The 14,699-nt window shown below is 43.1% G+C and overlaps 1 protein-coding gene across 1 annotated transcript in view; it reads left to right on the top strand.

Moving 5' to 3' along the window:
- The window catches only part of CAMTA1 (calmodulin binding transcription activator 1), a gene marked incomplete at its 3' end in the record, with an annotated part of 330,178 nt that overhangs the window by 204,750 nt on the left and 110,729 nt on the right, over nucleotides 1-14,699 (top strand). Inside the window, exon 6 of the mRNA XM_084300275.1 lies at nucleotides 1,252-1,323. Coding sequence (XP_084156401.1) covers nucleotides 1,252-1,323 — 72 coding nt within the window. The remainder of the gene's footprint in view (nucleotides 1-1,251; nucleotides 1,324-14,699) is intronic.

The raw sequence follows: 14,699 nt of genomic DNA, 5'->3' as shown, positions 1-14,699 counted from the left end.
CAGATTCCTCATTTGTAGCAATTTCTCATTTAAGGAAAACTAATCACCTTCCATAGAGGGGAATATATCATTGTACGCATGCCTGTCCCCACTCCCCACGTGGACTATATTAAAAGCCAGCAGAGTCAGAAAATAATGTTGTTTTTTTAGCAATAAAAGGACTGTTGTGGTTTAACCCGGCCGGCAGCTAAACACCACGCAGCCGTTCGCTCACCCTTCCTCCTCCCTCTCTGGGTTGGGGGAGAGAAACAGGAAAGTGAAGGCTGTGAGTTGAGATAAAGACAGTTTATTAAGACAGAAAAATAATAATATCAATAATAATAACAATAATGATGATAATAGTACTACTAATAATAATGTGTACAAAACAAGTGATGCACAATGCAATTGCTCACCACCAGGACAACATATTTTGTGGGCAGGAGTCGTACGGGGATCTTTTAATAACAGTTTTGTGTTTGGTTTGTACTGGGCTTAGCTTCCAACTGACAGTGTTTGAGTTTCAACACACTGGAAATCTGGTTTTGCTACAGGAAGAATTCCTTACCCTTACTCGTTTCAGGTAATTAGACAAGCAAAGTTCATTAAAACGACAACAACAAAGCACTGTCTTCTCATGTTGCTGTATAAAACAATACATGACAACAATTTTTTCAGTTTACATGCTCTCAATTTTAAATTCGTGTACCTGAGTGATAAGCCATGTAAAATAGCTGTGGGTTTTTTTGGTTGTAGTTTGCCCCCATGGTGCTAGTGCATCTCCAAGGGGTTTCTCTGCAGCAGAAGCTGAGGACGTTGCTGTGTGGTGGAGCACTTGGTTCCTCCACAACGTGCAGGGTGGGCACAGGCTCCTCTGCTGCAGTGATGGCACTGTGAGTCATCGAGGAACTGGAAAAGCCTCTGTCACCCCTCAAAAACTGACAAAAAGGCTGAATAAGGATCTGGTCATCTGCAGTTTAGGGTTTATGTCCCTATATAAACTAGAGAAATGCTTAAATTCTGTCCATTGAGTCTTTAACCCACAGCAGTGTTTAAAATGTATTCTCCTAAAATTTTGCCCTGCTCTAACCTGCCATTCTGTTTTACCAGCAGAATCAAAGCCCTGGGCTGACTTCAAAAAGTGCCAGTGTAGCATACCGGATAATGTTCTCTCATTCCTGTCTCTGGGTGCTGCCTTTTTAACTTGCTCGTCATCCGGATAATGATTTCTTTCCCTAACCCTGTATCTGCTTTCTCTTTTTTTGTCCTCAGTGCTTGTATGGCTGTTACGTCCATTCTTCCATCATCCCCACGTTTCACAGAAGGTGCTACTGGCTTCTTCAGGTAGGATGGTGATGGATTCCTTTCTCATGGTTTTATTCCAACTGAACTTGTACGGCTGTGTTTCTTTTTGCTGTTGGGGAAGTCAGCTGTGCCCTTCTCTGGGGTGTTTGATTGCTTTGGGGGATGTTTCTTGTCTGAAGGGTATAGGAATTTTCATAAAGTGGTACATCTTTCTTTAGAGTTGTGAGATGTTTTCTCTAGATAAGTTTCTAGCAAATATAGAGCTGATGTGTAGCTCCCTTCCTCTTTATAGCTTGAGCTTAAGTGTACCCTAAACAGAGTCAGCTAAAATGAGACCTCTTCTAGATTTTATTTTATTTTATTTTATTTTCCATTTTGAAGCAAGTCATGCAGTAGGAACTCAGGAAGCCAACTGCTTCCTGAGCATGCAACGTCGTGGGAGAGAAAGCAGCCTGTGGGGATTTGTCTGAATTTAGTGTAAATCTCATGGCAAGCTGCACAAAAAGGGTGGGTGGAACGGCTTTCCTCCAGCAGGGAGTTTAGTTTTGGGGTAATTCTGTTGGGTTACTGGGTGATTTTTCTCCTCATTGTTGTGGGCACGATCAAGTCCCTTGAAAAGTTGAGCAGTTTTCCTCCTCGTTCTGCAGTGTTTGGGTAGTGGCCACATACGGAGTGGTCCTCGGGTAGCTGTGCTCGGGTTCACTCGCTGAGTGCCTGGGGTGGGTATTTGCTGACACGACACCGGAGTGCTAAATGTAGGTTTGCTGAGCTACTTGTATTGACTATTTACTGTTGCTTACAAATGCTGAGCATGTGGAAGCAATTCATTTTCTTTTGTTAGAAAACAGCACTTGACAAATACTGTAATAATGTTATTGTTCTAAAGATTAAACCCCCGCAGTCCCGAAAACAACTGGGTCTAAGGAAAATGACATCTGTTTGGAGAAGTAAATGCAAAATACTTCCATGTTTTTCCCTTGGTTTGAAATCACACTTCCATATTAAAAAGACAAAGCTGTTGCTCTCTCAGCTGCATAAAAAGACACCCCACAAACCACAGAAGATGCTGCCTACTCAGTGGGCTTAATCCAAGGGAACATACACAAAATGTTACTGTCCTCTGTTATGCTTACGTGCATCTCCGAGCTCCATTTGCATCCTCAAAATACAAACGTCGTATGTAAGTAAAGGGGCAAAAAACCTTCACTGCTGCAGTCAGAGCCGTCGGTATTTCACCTACATGGAGGAGAACTGTGGTGTTGTGACTTTGCTGAAAATGCAGTGCAACCGTGTTGAATCTACCAACTTTAACCCTTCTCCTAGCTGCAGGAGGTTTTCCTCGCCACCTCTCCAGCTCCTGACCTGTGTACGAAGTTGGATGTGGCAGGCAGCAAGGAGATGGGGGAGCTGTTTATAAGCATGACTAAAGAAGCCATTAAAAGTTCACAGTTCAGTGCACGGAACTGAACAAAATCTCTAAACTTAGAGTCCAGTTTGCCTTGGGCAGCAGACAGCTGTTTGTTTTATTATTTAGCGGCTGTCTCCGCTGGTGCCTGTGATGGATGATGTGACAGGAGAATTCAAAGGAAATTCTAAGTTAATTCTGAACTGTAGGCACAGCATGGCAGCACCGTGTGTGCTTGCTCAGTTAATGTTTTCTCCCAGGTGTCCCCAGTGAAGGCAGAGAGAGGCCTGGGATGGGTGGAATGGCAGATCGCTTGCTTCTCGCAGTTCTTGCTTACAGAGGAGCAGGGAGTTGGTGAAAAGATCCTCATTCTGCGGTTCCAAGAGCTCTGCAAAACAGCTTGGAAGGTGTTGAGCTTTGTGGCGCTGCTCAGGGGCTGGCTGCGGGCATGGGGGGCGATGGCCCTACTGGGAGCCGAGGTTGCTGCACCCGGGGCTCTGTAAGGCTGCCCCTAGCACAGGGTGGAAAAATGCCTGCTTTCCTTGCAGCTGGACTTAGGCAGCCGTTTGGCCTTGCTTTTTCCACTTGGCACTGCGCGTTGGTTTCTTAATTTTACAATGGAAGGCTTTAAGAACAGTACATAATAAAAATAATGAAGTACTTTTATTATTAAGGTTAATAATAAAAGATTAATGTGAACAATGGTATAAGCCTAGTTCATCAACATGCACCCCTGTGGGGCACAATTCTGGAACACCCTCCTGTCCTATTAGAACTGCCAAATTATTCAAATGTATATTTAATGAATCTGAACTGTAAGCAAGTGTGTTTTTCAGGGGAGGACGGTGTCCTTGTGGCAGCAGTGTCTTGGTGAAGGGACGAGGCCACAGCCAGTGCGAGGAGCCTGATCTCAGTCTGCAGCAGAGCACAAGGATGGTGATGCTGGGTCTTTCACAACTCAGCAGCGGATATTAATTTAGAGAAACAGGTTTTTTGTGCACTTGGAAGGCAGCATGACAGCCTGCTCCTGACTGAAAGGCAAACGGTGTTCAATCGAGTAGCATTCACAACAGACCGAGTCCTTTTATCTTTTCCAAGCGTTTCTTTCAAGGCTCTGGCCAGTAAGTTCATGGTAATAATGTTTTCAGTATTTCCTGTTGCCAAAGAGATACTATCCTGGCTTCGTTTTCAGCGGGGAAAAAGAAAAATATCATTGTGATGGCAAACTTGGCACTGTGTGGTTGTGATAGCGAGTCTGCTATACAGGATGCAACTGAGATTTCCTCCTTTGTAATCTGAAGTTTTGTGGTGGGTTTTTTTTTGAGACATTTTAGTCTTTCTTCATAAAAGGTTTTAAATGCTGCCTTACAAAACAAACAAACAAACAAAAAAAAACCAACAACAACAACAAAAAACAACTTTGTTTTCTTTTTAATAGATTTTGTAATTGTAGAACAAACATTGTAATGCCTCTGCAGGAGACCTTCCAGCTCTGGGCACTCAGCCTCCCATACTGACTTCTTGGAGCTGAGTGAAGGAATAATGACAGAGGTACTGCTGGTGGTTCTCTACACCGTTTTCATATTTTTCTTTTGCATTCCCGATTTCTAGAAAAATAAAGTCATGGTCTGCACAACACACAGACAAAGAGAGAGATGATGAGGTGAACAACTGCTTCAAAGAGCATTTGGGAAGCCATGGAGAAATCTTCAGTAGCACCTTAAAAACAAGGCTGCTGCAAAGCCTCCCGGACTCATAATTTGCTGCCCTTCTAAAGGGCTCCTCGTGGTTTCACATGCCCGGCAGCACTAAACCCAGTAACTGAGGATGGAATGGTTCTTTTCTTTTTGGCATTACTGGTGAGCTTTCTAAAAGAAGCGGTGCCTTAGCTGTCTGCAGTCAGCCAAGCACAGAACAGCACTGTGAAGTCTTTTTTTAGGTGTGAGTGATGGCAGGTACTCCTGGAAAGCCGTCAGCACACAGGCACTGCCACTGTGCTGGTTGGCTTGTTTGCCAGCAGGATGTTCGTGTATGAGCACACGTGCTGCGTGTGTTCAAACCTTCAAAATGGCACCAGATTTTCTGTCAATAGAAAAGAAAAATGTTTGTACTCATAATGACTAACGCAGGAAAAATGTGGATTTTCAGAGATAGTCTATTTTCAAACATTGGCACAGCTGACTACAAAATGCAGAGTTCCCTTCTGTGTACTGGTAATTGGCACCCCAGGAATTTAAAATTAATCTAGTGCCAGGTTCCCAGGGCTGGCTGCTGTGAGCAAAGGTTATTGGAAGCAGGCTTTGTCTGTAACCATTAATACCAACGTGTTTCTTGCTCTTTCCCACTCCCATGCAGTACAGCTGGAGACTCTCTGTTGGACAGTGATGGGGAGCAGGGCTGATGGCTGGCATTTCCCATCCCGCCTTTGGGAGATTCTGAATATCTTTCCTTGTGTTGGTGTTAAGACGCTGCAATTGTGGGTAGCGATATGTTGAAAACAGTCTTTCTTTCTCTTGTAATAAGTCACATACAGACCATGCTTGCTATAGAAACATGCTATTTTTTTATGAATTCACAGTAACTATATATATCAGTTCTTTATGACATGGGAGAGACCTTTTTCATATTGCTATCTTTTCTGTAATTGTTTGCTTACACATAGAGAGGATATGTATTTGAGGCACTTTGTTTTCATTAGATTATTATTTGTTTTTTCCAAATGCCTTCCCACTTGCTGCAGTAATTTAATAACAACAATGGTCACAGCAAAGAGAGGCCAGGAATTGTTGACAGAAGGCTGCTGACATGCTAGGACTACCTCTGGCTCAGCTATAAAAGAAAAAAATTGGAATAAAATAAAAGGAATTACGAGCAAATATTCAAATAAAGCCTATGAATTAGTTCAAAGAATATTCATTAGCTTAGCCATTTGCCGGTACCGTTTGCACAGGTGAGATTTTCTTGATAAACATGTTTGTGGAAGTAGGAAGTGCAGGGAATACTGATACCTCTGGATGTTCAGTCTGTTGGCGTTTACCCATTCATCACAGCCCATCAGACAAATTAAGGCTAGCAAGCGTTTGAGAGCAATATGTAGGCAGATACCTTTCTCACACGGTGTGCACATTAACTGCTCGCGGAATTATTTACAATGGTGAAAAAAGTGTGTAAATAGCAAAGTGCTCCCAGATAACTCCACAGAGAGGAGTGTGGCACAGGCCAGCAGGGTGCAGGCCTCGTCCCACGATGGCCCTGAAAGGCACCTGGAGGACTTTTCTCTTGTCTCCTGCAGATTTGTGTAACGTAGAAAATCTGCACCGTCCTTATCCTGCCGCGTTGCCCCTGCACTGCTCTTGTGGTGGGTCAGACATGCCAGGGCAGGAGATGCCAGTAGCTGCCAGCGAGCTGTTGCAAATCAGGCTTCACAGGAACGGCTGCAATGCAAACATCCAATCTTGTAGTAGCTGAAAACCAGCTGTGTTGCATCATTATGCCTTGCACGCTCTCAGGATTCTCTCAGCAGCCAGGGGAGTCACTGTGAGGCTTTGCCACAGAGCAGAAAACGTCAGGGGGAAATCCAGGCAGATAGCAGCTGTACAGGTGTGATGTCCAGGCAAGAAGTCTGTCCTGGAAGGAGTAAGTGAGACATGCTGAAGGGGACGTTGCAGGTGTGCAGAGTGCTGTTAGTGGTGTTTAATCATCCTTCATGCAGTCCTGCGTGCACCAGCTGCATCTTTCAGAGTATCCATAAGCCATAGCTGATAGCTCACGCTGTGCTGCACCAAGCAGCAGCTTCCGCTTCCCTGGCTTGAGAAGCAAGTGACAGCTTGAAAAGTTTGGTCTTTTTTAACACGAACTGGAAATATTACAGTCTCATAAAAATTCCTGAGACTTCTGCTCGGTAATAGTTTTTATTTTGCATTTGGGTAAAATAGAAATGACTGGGCAATAAAGCATTAAAGATCTTGCACTGTGTGTGGGCACTTTAGCTAGGTCCCATATTGTTGAAGGAATGAGGTGTAAGTCAGGCACTTGGCATAATGAGCCTTTGCCTTTTTTCCAACAGGAATGCAAACTGTTGCTATTATGCTAGCACATTTTCACAAAGTGTGAATGTTAGCCCACATGACAAAAATTAGCTGTGTATGGCAGTGTGACAAGGGATGGCAGGGGTACCTAACAGGCATTAGGGTGGCCTGGCATCACGAGCTGCGGCTCCACAGCACCGCAGCACTGATCTGCTACGTGGCCATGGGACCGTGACAGACGAACCCCAGGTTCAGGATCCCTGCCAGAGAAAGGACGGTGGCGGTGATGTTCACATCCCTGCACAGAGGCACTCTGAGACCTATTGCCTTTGGCACTATTTAATTTTGAAGTTCTTCGTGCAGGGTCTCTGCCCCAGTGTGGAGGCAGTTACTCTGTGATTGCTATTAAGCTTAAGGAAATCCAACAGAGAATACAGAAGTAAAGTGGAGTAAACTGCTATTTGTTCCAGTGCCTAGTCAGAGCCTATGCGTATCCAAGGGTTAAAAACACTCATTTTAATCCCAAGATTTCTACCTGTGGCTGGAAGGTGAAGCCTCCCAGGATTTTCACAGGGAGGTTTTGCGATACTCGCCATGCACGACATGGTTTCTGGGGCCTGAAAAATCCAGAGATTTTTTAAAATTATGTCAGTCTCTCTGATGTCACACATTTCTAACCCCTATTTACTCCTGAAAATAAATTTCAAAGAAACCCTTTGAGAGGTGTTAGCTGTGCTCCCTCACAAACACTTGAACCCTTTTCGTTCATTTTGGTCAGAGAGGAGAAGCTGTTAGGTACCCACTTGCCAATCTCAGTGAGACTCAGTCTCTGCAGGGATCCCACAAAATGAAGCTCTGTTTGAGAGGAGTGAGTAATTAAATATGTTTGAAGGCTCCTTTCATGGCTCTGGACTTTGCATAAAGCTCAAGTTCCATTTAGTGTGAATGCCCCAAAGCTTAAATTGCATTAGTACAGCTTTTCTAAAAACAATTTGTGTTGTGCTTCGTTGTACCTACAGTTCTTTGGACAAATTATTTTGGTCAGTAGTCCAAAATGCTTTTGTTATGTTTGTAACATGAATTGCATTTACTAATTACAGTGCAGGAGCCTTTCCTTGATTTCCTTTTTCCTTAGAAAATCTCACCTTTGTTTCTTATGTAACTCATTGCTCTGAATAAGGGTTGCCACTGTGGGTTTTCCTCTCTCCTTTTCGTGTTTTCAGGACTAGCTGTGAAAACGGCCATTTGTTTACTCTGGTTACTCCTTCAAATCTGTAGCTGTCTATAATACAGGATGCAGGCATTAAACCCAGCAATAAAGGGAAAAGAGAAATGAAGCGGTGTGTCATGTAGTTCATGTAGTTCCTTAGAGATGAAAATTATTAATTAGTCTTATTATCCAGAACATGCCAGTCTGCTAATCCTTCACCAGACAAACTGCTTTATGCCTCCAATGCTACATTCTATCAGCTCTGTGAAATGATTGCTTTGAATATACAAGACTGTGCACGATGGTTTGGTTGCCATCTTTATTTGTCAAACCAAATAAATGGTGTTCTCGCTTGTATTTGACAACTTTGGAAAGGCAAAACAAAAAGTAAAAGCCCTTGAATTTTCTTATATACAGTTGTTCCTTTAGTTTAATCTTCTTTTGCAAGTGCATTCTTAATGAAGTGCTCATCTCTAAAGCACAGGAATAAGTGATTATAAATATATATATTTGCCCCAGGAAGCACTTCTATTTTTTTCTTTTTTTCCCCTTTGAAGGTGGATGCAGCCCTACTTGAAGACTTTTTGGTCAATCTCAGTATTTCTGCAGTGCTTTAAAAACAAATAAAAGTTTTGTGATGCCTTGAAAGAACAACTCTGCTGGGCATCTTCTCTGTTTGACTGATGAATTTTGGGCAGTGCAGGTGCTGTTTGTGGCTCGTGGCTAGCTGAGGGTCTTGGCCAAGTCTCTTGCCTGGACGTGGTTGTTCGTTTTTGCGGAGTTTCTGCAGGGCAGAGCATCCCCCCTTGGGAGCGTGGGGTCAGCCGGTGCAGCAGTGGTGGGCGCTGCTGGTGTCCCTGAGAGAGCAGCCGGGGAAGCAGCCCCCCGATGGCACAGCAGAGGCTCTCCTGGGGATGGTTCAGCTCAGTAACGTGCTGTGGGCTGTCTTGCACTCCTCTTCTCATTCCCCACTTTATTCTTTTCACATGAACAGCCTAAACCAGACAAAACAAATGATGTAAGACGGTGCAGAAAAGGTAAAGTATCCTTTAATTTCCTGCTATACAATTATGACCTTTTTAATGAACATGTAGATGTGTTTTCAGGGCAACTGTATCCATCAAAACCCATTTTCAGTCTTTGAAATAGTTCAGGCATACGTTTGCGCACACACACGCACTCCTGTGATCTATTCAAGTTGAAGGTTATTTTTGCCTGATTTTTCTTCCTTCAAGTTTTGCTTGCTCACTGATGTTAACTTCTCATAGGGTCATTGCCTTCACTAAAATTAAATTCCATCTGGCAAAGCTCATCGCAAGCTGTTTTCTAGTGATCTCCTCCCTCTTGGTAAGAACAAAGCTATCCAGCGCACTGGACTCCAAACTCACCCTCCTTTGTTTCACAGCCAGTACACCCCCTCTTTGATTAGAGGAAGGACAAAACATAGAAGGGGACCGCACCTATGAGGCCTACTTTTGGGGAGAACCAGGAGTGTGTCTATTTTACATCTGTCTTCACACTCCAGACCACAGAAATAAATCAGGGCGTTGTTTTCATGAAAAATGTTTTTCGTGACAAAAATCTGTAGTAGATAAAATTGAACTTGCAACTCATCCTAGGCCATACCCTTTTATCAGTCTGGATACCTTCAAAACAAAGATGTGTTTTGACACTTGCAGGATGAGGAAAATGGGTCTGTGGAGAAATGCAGCAATAACCCTCTTCTGATGTTCCAGCAAAGGGGAAACAGGGAGGATTACAAATGAACTGGTATCTAGAAGGCTGGAAACATTTTAGCAGGAGTGCTTTATCTTTTGTAATGCTTTTATAAATTATTTATTAACACACTTGCTGCATTTTCCCTTGAAATTGGATAGAAAGGCAAAATGTATAGCAGGCAGATTATATTCTAGAAGAAAGACGTTAGTGATTAAAAAACAGTTTCCAACTATTTCAAACATATAACTTTATTTTAGACGAGTAGTCTGCTATTTTTGTATCACTCTCCACCATTTTAAAGAAAATGCAGGATTCATTCTTCAGATGTATGAGAAGACTGACACTAATGCAAGCAAACTAAAACACAGTCAGAGTGCTTTAGCTGTTGCTTAAATAATCTGTTGTCATTTATAGAAGAGATGCATTTCCCAAACTGCTTTGGGACGTGCCTTGGTTGCTAATCAAGAGGAGTTATTATAGGGGCAACATAAAAAAGTCCAAAACATGGCCGACTCCTGAAAAAATGGAAAGCAGATTTTATGCTTTTGGCTCTTTGTGGAAATGATGCACCATTTGCACTTTACATCTGACTTGGGGGACTGAAAGCAGTGTATCTGTCACTTTATAGCTGCTGTAATCCTGCCATGTGCTATTGGCACACTAATGTGACGGGGGAGAGCAGCACGTGCCCAAGCCAGCTGTGTTACCAGGCAGCATTTTGTTTGCAATTCAGGCAGCACCGCACTGATGTGACACTGGCCTTATGCAAACAACCTTGCCTCTATCTGTTCCTAGCGACATCTTCCAGGAGCACCTGTGTTATCAAAAATGTATTTTGCCCCATTGGTTACAAAAAAGAACAGAAAACAGGATTAGTTCCGGGATGCCTGAGGACCCTCCTGAGGTGTCACATTGCTGGAGGATATAAAAATCTTTATGACACAAATTGGAACCGGGTTGCTTTTGCTGGAGTGTATGCCCACCTGTTCACCTATGAAGATCCCACCAAGTGGGGCCATGCATGCTTTCAGACTCTGCCCTGTTTTGGACCTGTGATGTTATCACCAAAGTATCCTCACGGCAGGAATCGCAGTCAGAGAACAGCACAACTCAGCTGGAAATTAAATCGAGACACAGATTTCGAGTTACTTATTAATACTCCCTGTATACCCAGGATTAGGTTTTTGGTGATGCTTAAATTGAATTCTAATGCTATTTTGAAATGTATAATGTGCTGAATTTACTTCACCTCAGGTTTGAGTTAATGGTTTATTAAATTACGCACCTTGCAGTAGCAAGGCTGTTTCCTGGCGTAGGACATTTAGGCTTACAGACGGAATGCAGCAATTTTGCTGATCTCATCCACGTATTCCCTGGCCAATTATTAGGTCTGCAGGTGTCCATGAATGTATTATACTGTCAATTGAAGTTTCACCTGCACTGGTAAGGCATAATGAGGCATTAGGTTGGAAATTTTGTGGTGAATAAAATTGCAGTTTGAGTTTAGAGATTTAGAGTACGTTTCAGGGTAGGTGTGAGAGAGCTTGTAGCAGACATTGCTAAGGCTGAAGTCTCTCATTCTAACACAGGACGTTTTTTCTTTCAATATGTAGTGGTTTGGCCTGCAGTGAGTTACATCCCTTTTGTATGCCATCTATTAAGGCACTCTTTTCTAAGTGTTTCAGGCAAATCACTTCCCAGTTGCCTGTGGTTTTGAATGCTTTTCTTGCTGTCCTTCTGCCTGTGTGAGCTTCTCACTTGTTATCCAGGTTGCTTTTATTCTCAAAATCATCTTTTATTTCTGAAGGAGTATCTGTCTATTCCTCTTTTGTTGAATGGCTGCCTTCAACTATCTCCTGCTGCCTTACACTGCTGCCGTCTGCTCCCAGATAATGAATCCTCTGAGGTCTCCTTTCTTGCCCAGCCCCGCTCACATGAGGGGCACAAGCTGCTGCTTTGCTGTTATGACAGTCTGGCGTGGTGTCCGTGGCTCAGCTGAGGACCCTTGCCTGTGTCCATCACAGCTGATGGGCTCTTTTCCTGCCTTCTGCTCCGATCCACCTGCCTGTGCTCCAGTACAGCATTCTTTAGGCAGAGATGCATCCTCCTTATGACTGATTGTGTGGAGCTGAGCTATGCGAGGCAGGGGATTTCTCCTGATATTTTTATTGTAAGAACTGAAACCTTCCCATGCTGTCTGAGGTAGCCTCCTGTAACATATATATATAACATATATATTAAGCACAACAGTTGTCAACAAATTGTTTGGTATGGCATGTCCTGCCATCGTTCTGATGGGCCTAGTGCAGGTTTTGGTGGTCAACCAAAATTTGTATGAATGCAATGCATATGCACTAAAAAGCTATTATTAAGCAGCCGTCAGGAGTACCAAGCAGACACTTGTTAAAACCAAAGGTTATTTTGGTGTTGCTTGGTTATTTCTTAAAAATTGAGCTAACTGCATTAGACACATATGAATATCGAAGGTATCGGAGGTACTCTTGGCCTGTCTCACTCCTTTTGTTCATTAGTTAATGCATCTTGTGGGAAGACTAAATTAATGGTACTTTAGAAGGCAGAGGTTTTAAAACTGACGGCGTTAAATGGGAGCTCTCTAAGGCATGACACTAGTAAAGAGAAAATGCTTTCAAGTAAGTATTAAGTAAGTATAGCTTCTCGAATGTCCTTTTAGCTTTCAAGCTAAACAATGTTTTTTAAAATCGTTCCCCTGATTTCAAGTATGAAAGCCAACAATAGAGGCAGATTTTCCTTCAGGTTTATTTATTTGCTCTGGTATGAAATAGCATAGCAAACTTAACGGGATCACCTCGGAAGAGCTTATTATGATGATTATTATTATTATGACAAAACTAAGTATTCTGGCAAATCCAGCTGAGTTTTTGAATAGCAGGTGATTCTCAGGGAGAAGCCTTTACTTTTAGATATTTATCTGAAAGTATCACAAAACTTTAGATTTTGTTCTTCCCTCAGTTCAAACTGACCTTTGTTCCAACAACAGGGCCCCCCCCGCCACAAACCGATGAGGGGGGAATAGCAACATGCAGTGCTACCTGTCGGGTGTACCTCAGGGTGTTTCCTGACACGAGAGGCTAGGAGTGAAAGTGATATTGAGACTCCTTTAATGTCTTTGAGAGGAGAAGAAAAAAAAAAAAAAAAAGAAAAAAAAAAGAAAAAATTGTCCAATTTATCCATGGTTAAAGAAACTCTATTACTCTATTTCTCTTTGGTCAGAAATATCTGCTCTGATGAGAAGGGCCTTCTAGAGCTCTAAGGGTATAGAATCCAAAGGGTTCATTAAAACCATGAGGCACCGGCGGGACAAGCTTGGAATTCTGAAGCTTCATCTAGGAAATCATGAAAGCTGTGCAGAAAGACAGCTTGAAAGTGTTCTGCACAATGTGTTGCCGCCCACGAGCTTCTCCACAGGGCCCTCACTCATCGTGGCTTCATTAGGCCCAGCCATCGGCGCTCCATGAGGAGCCACAGGGCCCCGGCACGGGAGGCGACGCCATGTCACTGCCCTCTGCAGCCCTCCCAGACATCCTTTGTAGGATTTGCCCTTCACAGTTCAACTCGACACTGCAATCATTTCCTGATGGAAAAGGGGAAGAGGGGTCTGCTGGCCATTTCACTATTCCTAATGCTTGTTCCTGGAGTGTGATGTAACTGCCAGATCCTAGAGTAAATGAGGCTGCCAACACACAGGAGGAAACTAAACTCTAACATAACATTTGAGGTGTTTCCCAGCGTTGTCACCAGCTTCCTAAATAGCAGCAGCAATCCTGAGTGCAGATCTACATTTCTAATGTGGGGGTAGAGCTCTTCACCTCACCCCAAGGTCTGTGGCCATTTCTCAGGGCCACTCTGGAGCGCTGTCGCTGGGCGGCTCCGGAGGCCCAAGAGCGAAGCTGGGCTGGAGAGAAGAGGCACAGCCGCTCTGCCGTGTGCCCAGCCTCCCGTCCCTGCATCAAGGGATCAGTAGTTGCAGTCATTTTTTGGTGAAAGCAGAACATTTGTGTTTATTTCTCTTTATAGCCTACATCTGTGGCTTCTTTAGGCATTTTGCTCTTCTGAAGATACAATACTAGTGTCCGTAGTGCTATCAGACTGCAAGGAGGCCCTTCATCAAGTCATCATCATCTACCTTCCAGTATGGAGGTACATGTAAGGTCTTTGCTGTATTGTGAACATAAATAAGTCTGGTTTTATTGCACCCACATTAGATTTTTAATACATTGGAGAGTTGTTGCCTTTCTGAAATGCATCAGTCAAATTTTGCTCAGCTCATGCTTTTGTGAAAGAGAGAGAGAGAAAAAGTAAAAAACAGAAACCAAACCTGAAAAACCTACCACTCAGGGGTGACAAAGTAAAAAGCTGCATCTGTCCTGAAAGGAATTTGCCTTATATGCATAATATGAAGCCTTGTAGGAAAAGGAATTGATGTAGAAAACAAATTCCCTTTTCAGCCTACAGGAAAGAGAATGGAACCACTACATCAGTTTTGATGTGAATGGGTTGAGTGAGGTACAGAAATCAGCCCTGAACTCTTTCTGCAGTGTTTGGCACTTGCACAAATAGCTTGAGCCTGAAATGCTGTTATTCTTTCAGTTTTATTGAACATTAAATCCATCACAAAATATGCAGAAAGAAAAATGAATGTAACATCTTTCAAAGTCACTTATGTGGATTGTTTCTTTGCAGGTAATGTAACTGCATTGGGCTTTCTGTAATAAAGTGGCATCAGTGCAGGAAACCATACATTTCGTAGTATGAACTCCAAATCATACAGCAATGTTCATCTTTTTACAGAAAAATAGGGCAAATATGTACTGTAACCTGCTACCTCTAAAGTAAGGCACTCTGATTAACAGTAATTATAACTATTACAGAATGTCATATCCTAACTGCCATTTACTGACCTTTTCTTCAGTGTAATTTTCTTCTCAGGAGCCCAGGTAACTGCAGAGTGATTCTGTAATATCCCAGGAAACACTAGCCCTATGAGCATCTAGGGCAGCACAGCAGCTGAGAC

The sequence above is a fragment of the Netta rufina genome (genome assembly GCF_964035555.1).
Source record: "Netta rufina genome assembly, chromosome: 22".
Lineage (NCBI taxonomy): Eukaryota > Metazoa > Chordata > Aves > Anseriformes > Anatidae > Netta > Netta rufina.
The sequence above is the reverse complement of the archived record's forward strand: the minus strand, read 5'-3'. Positions and strand labels throughout refer to the sequence as shown.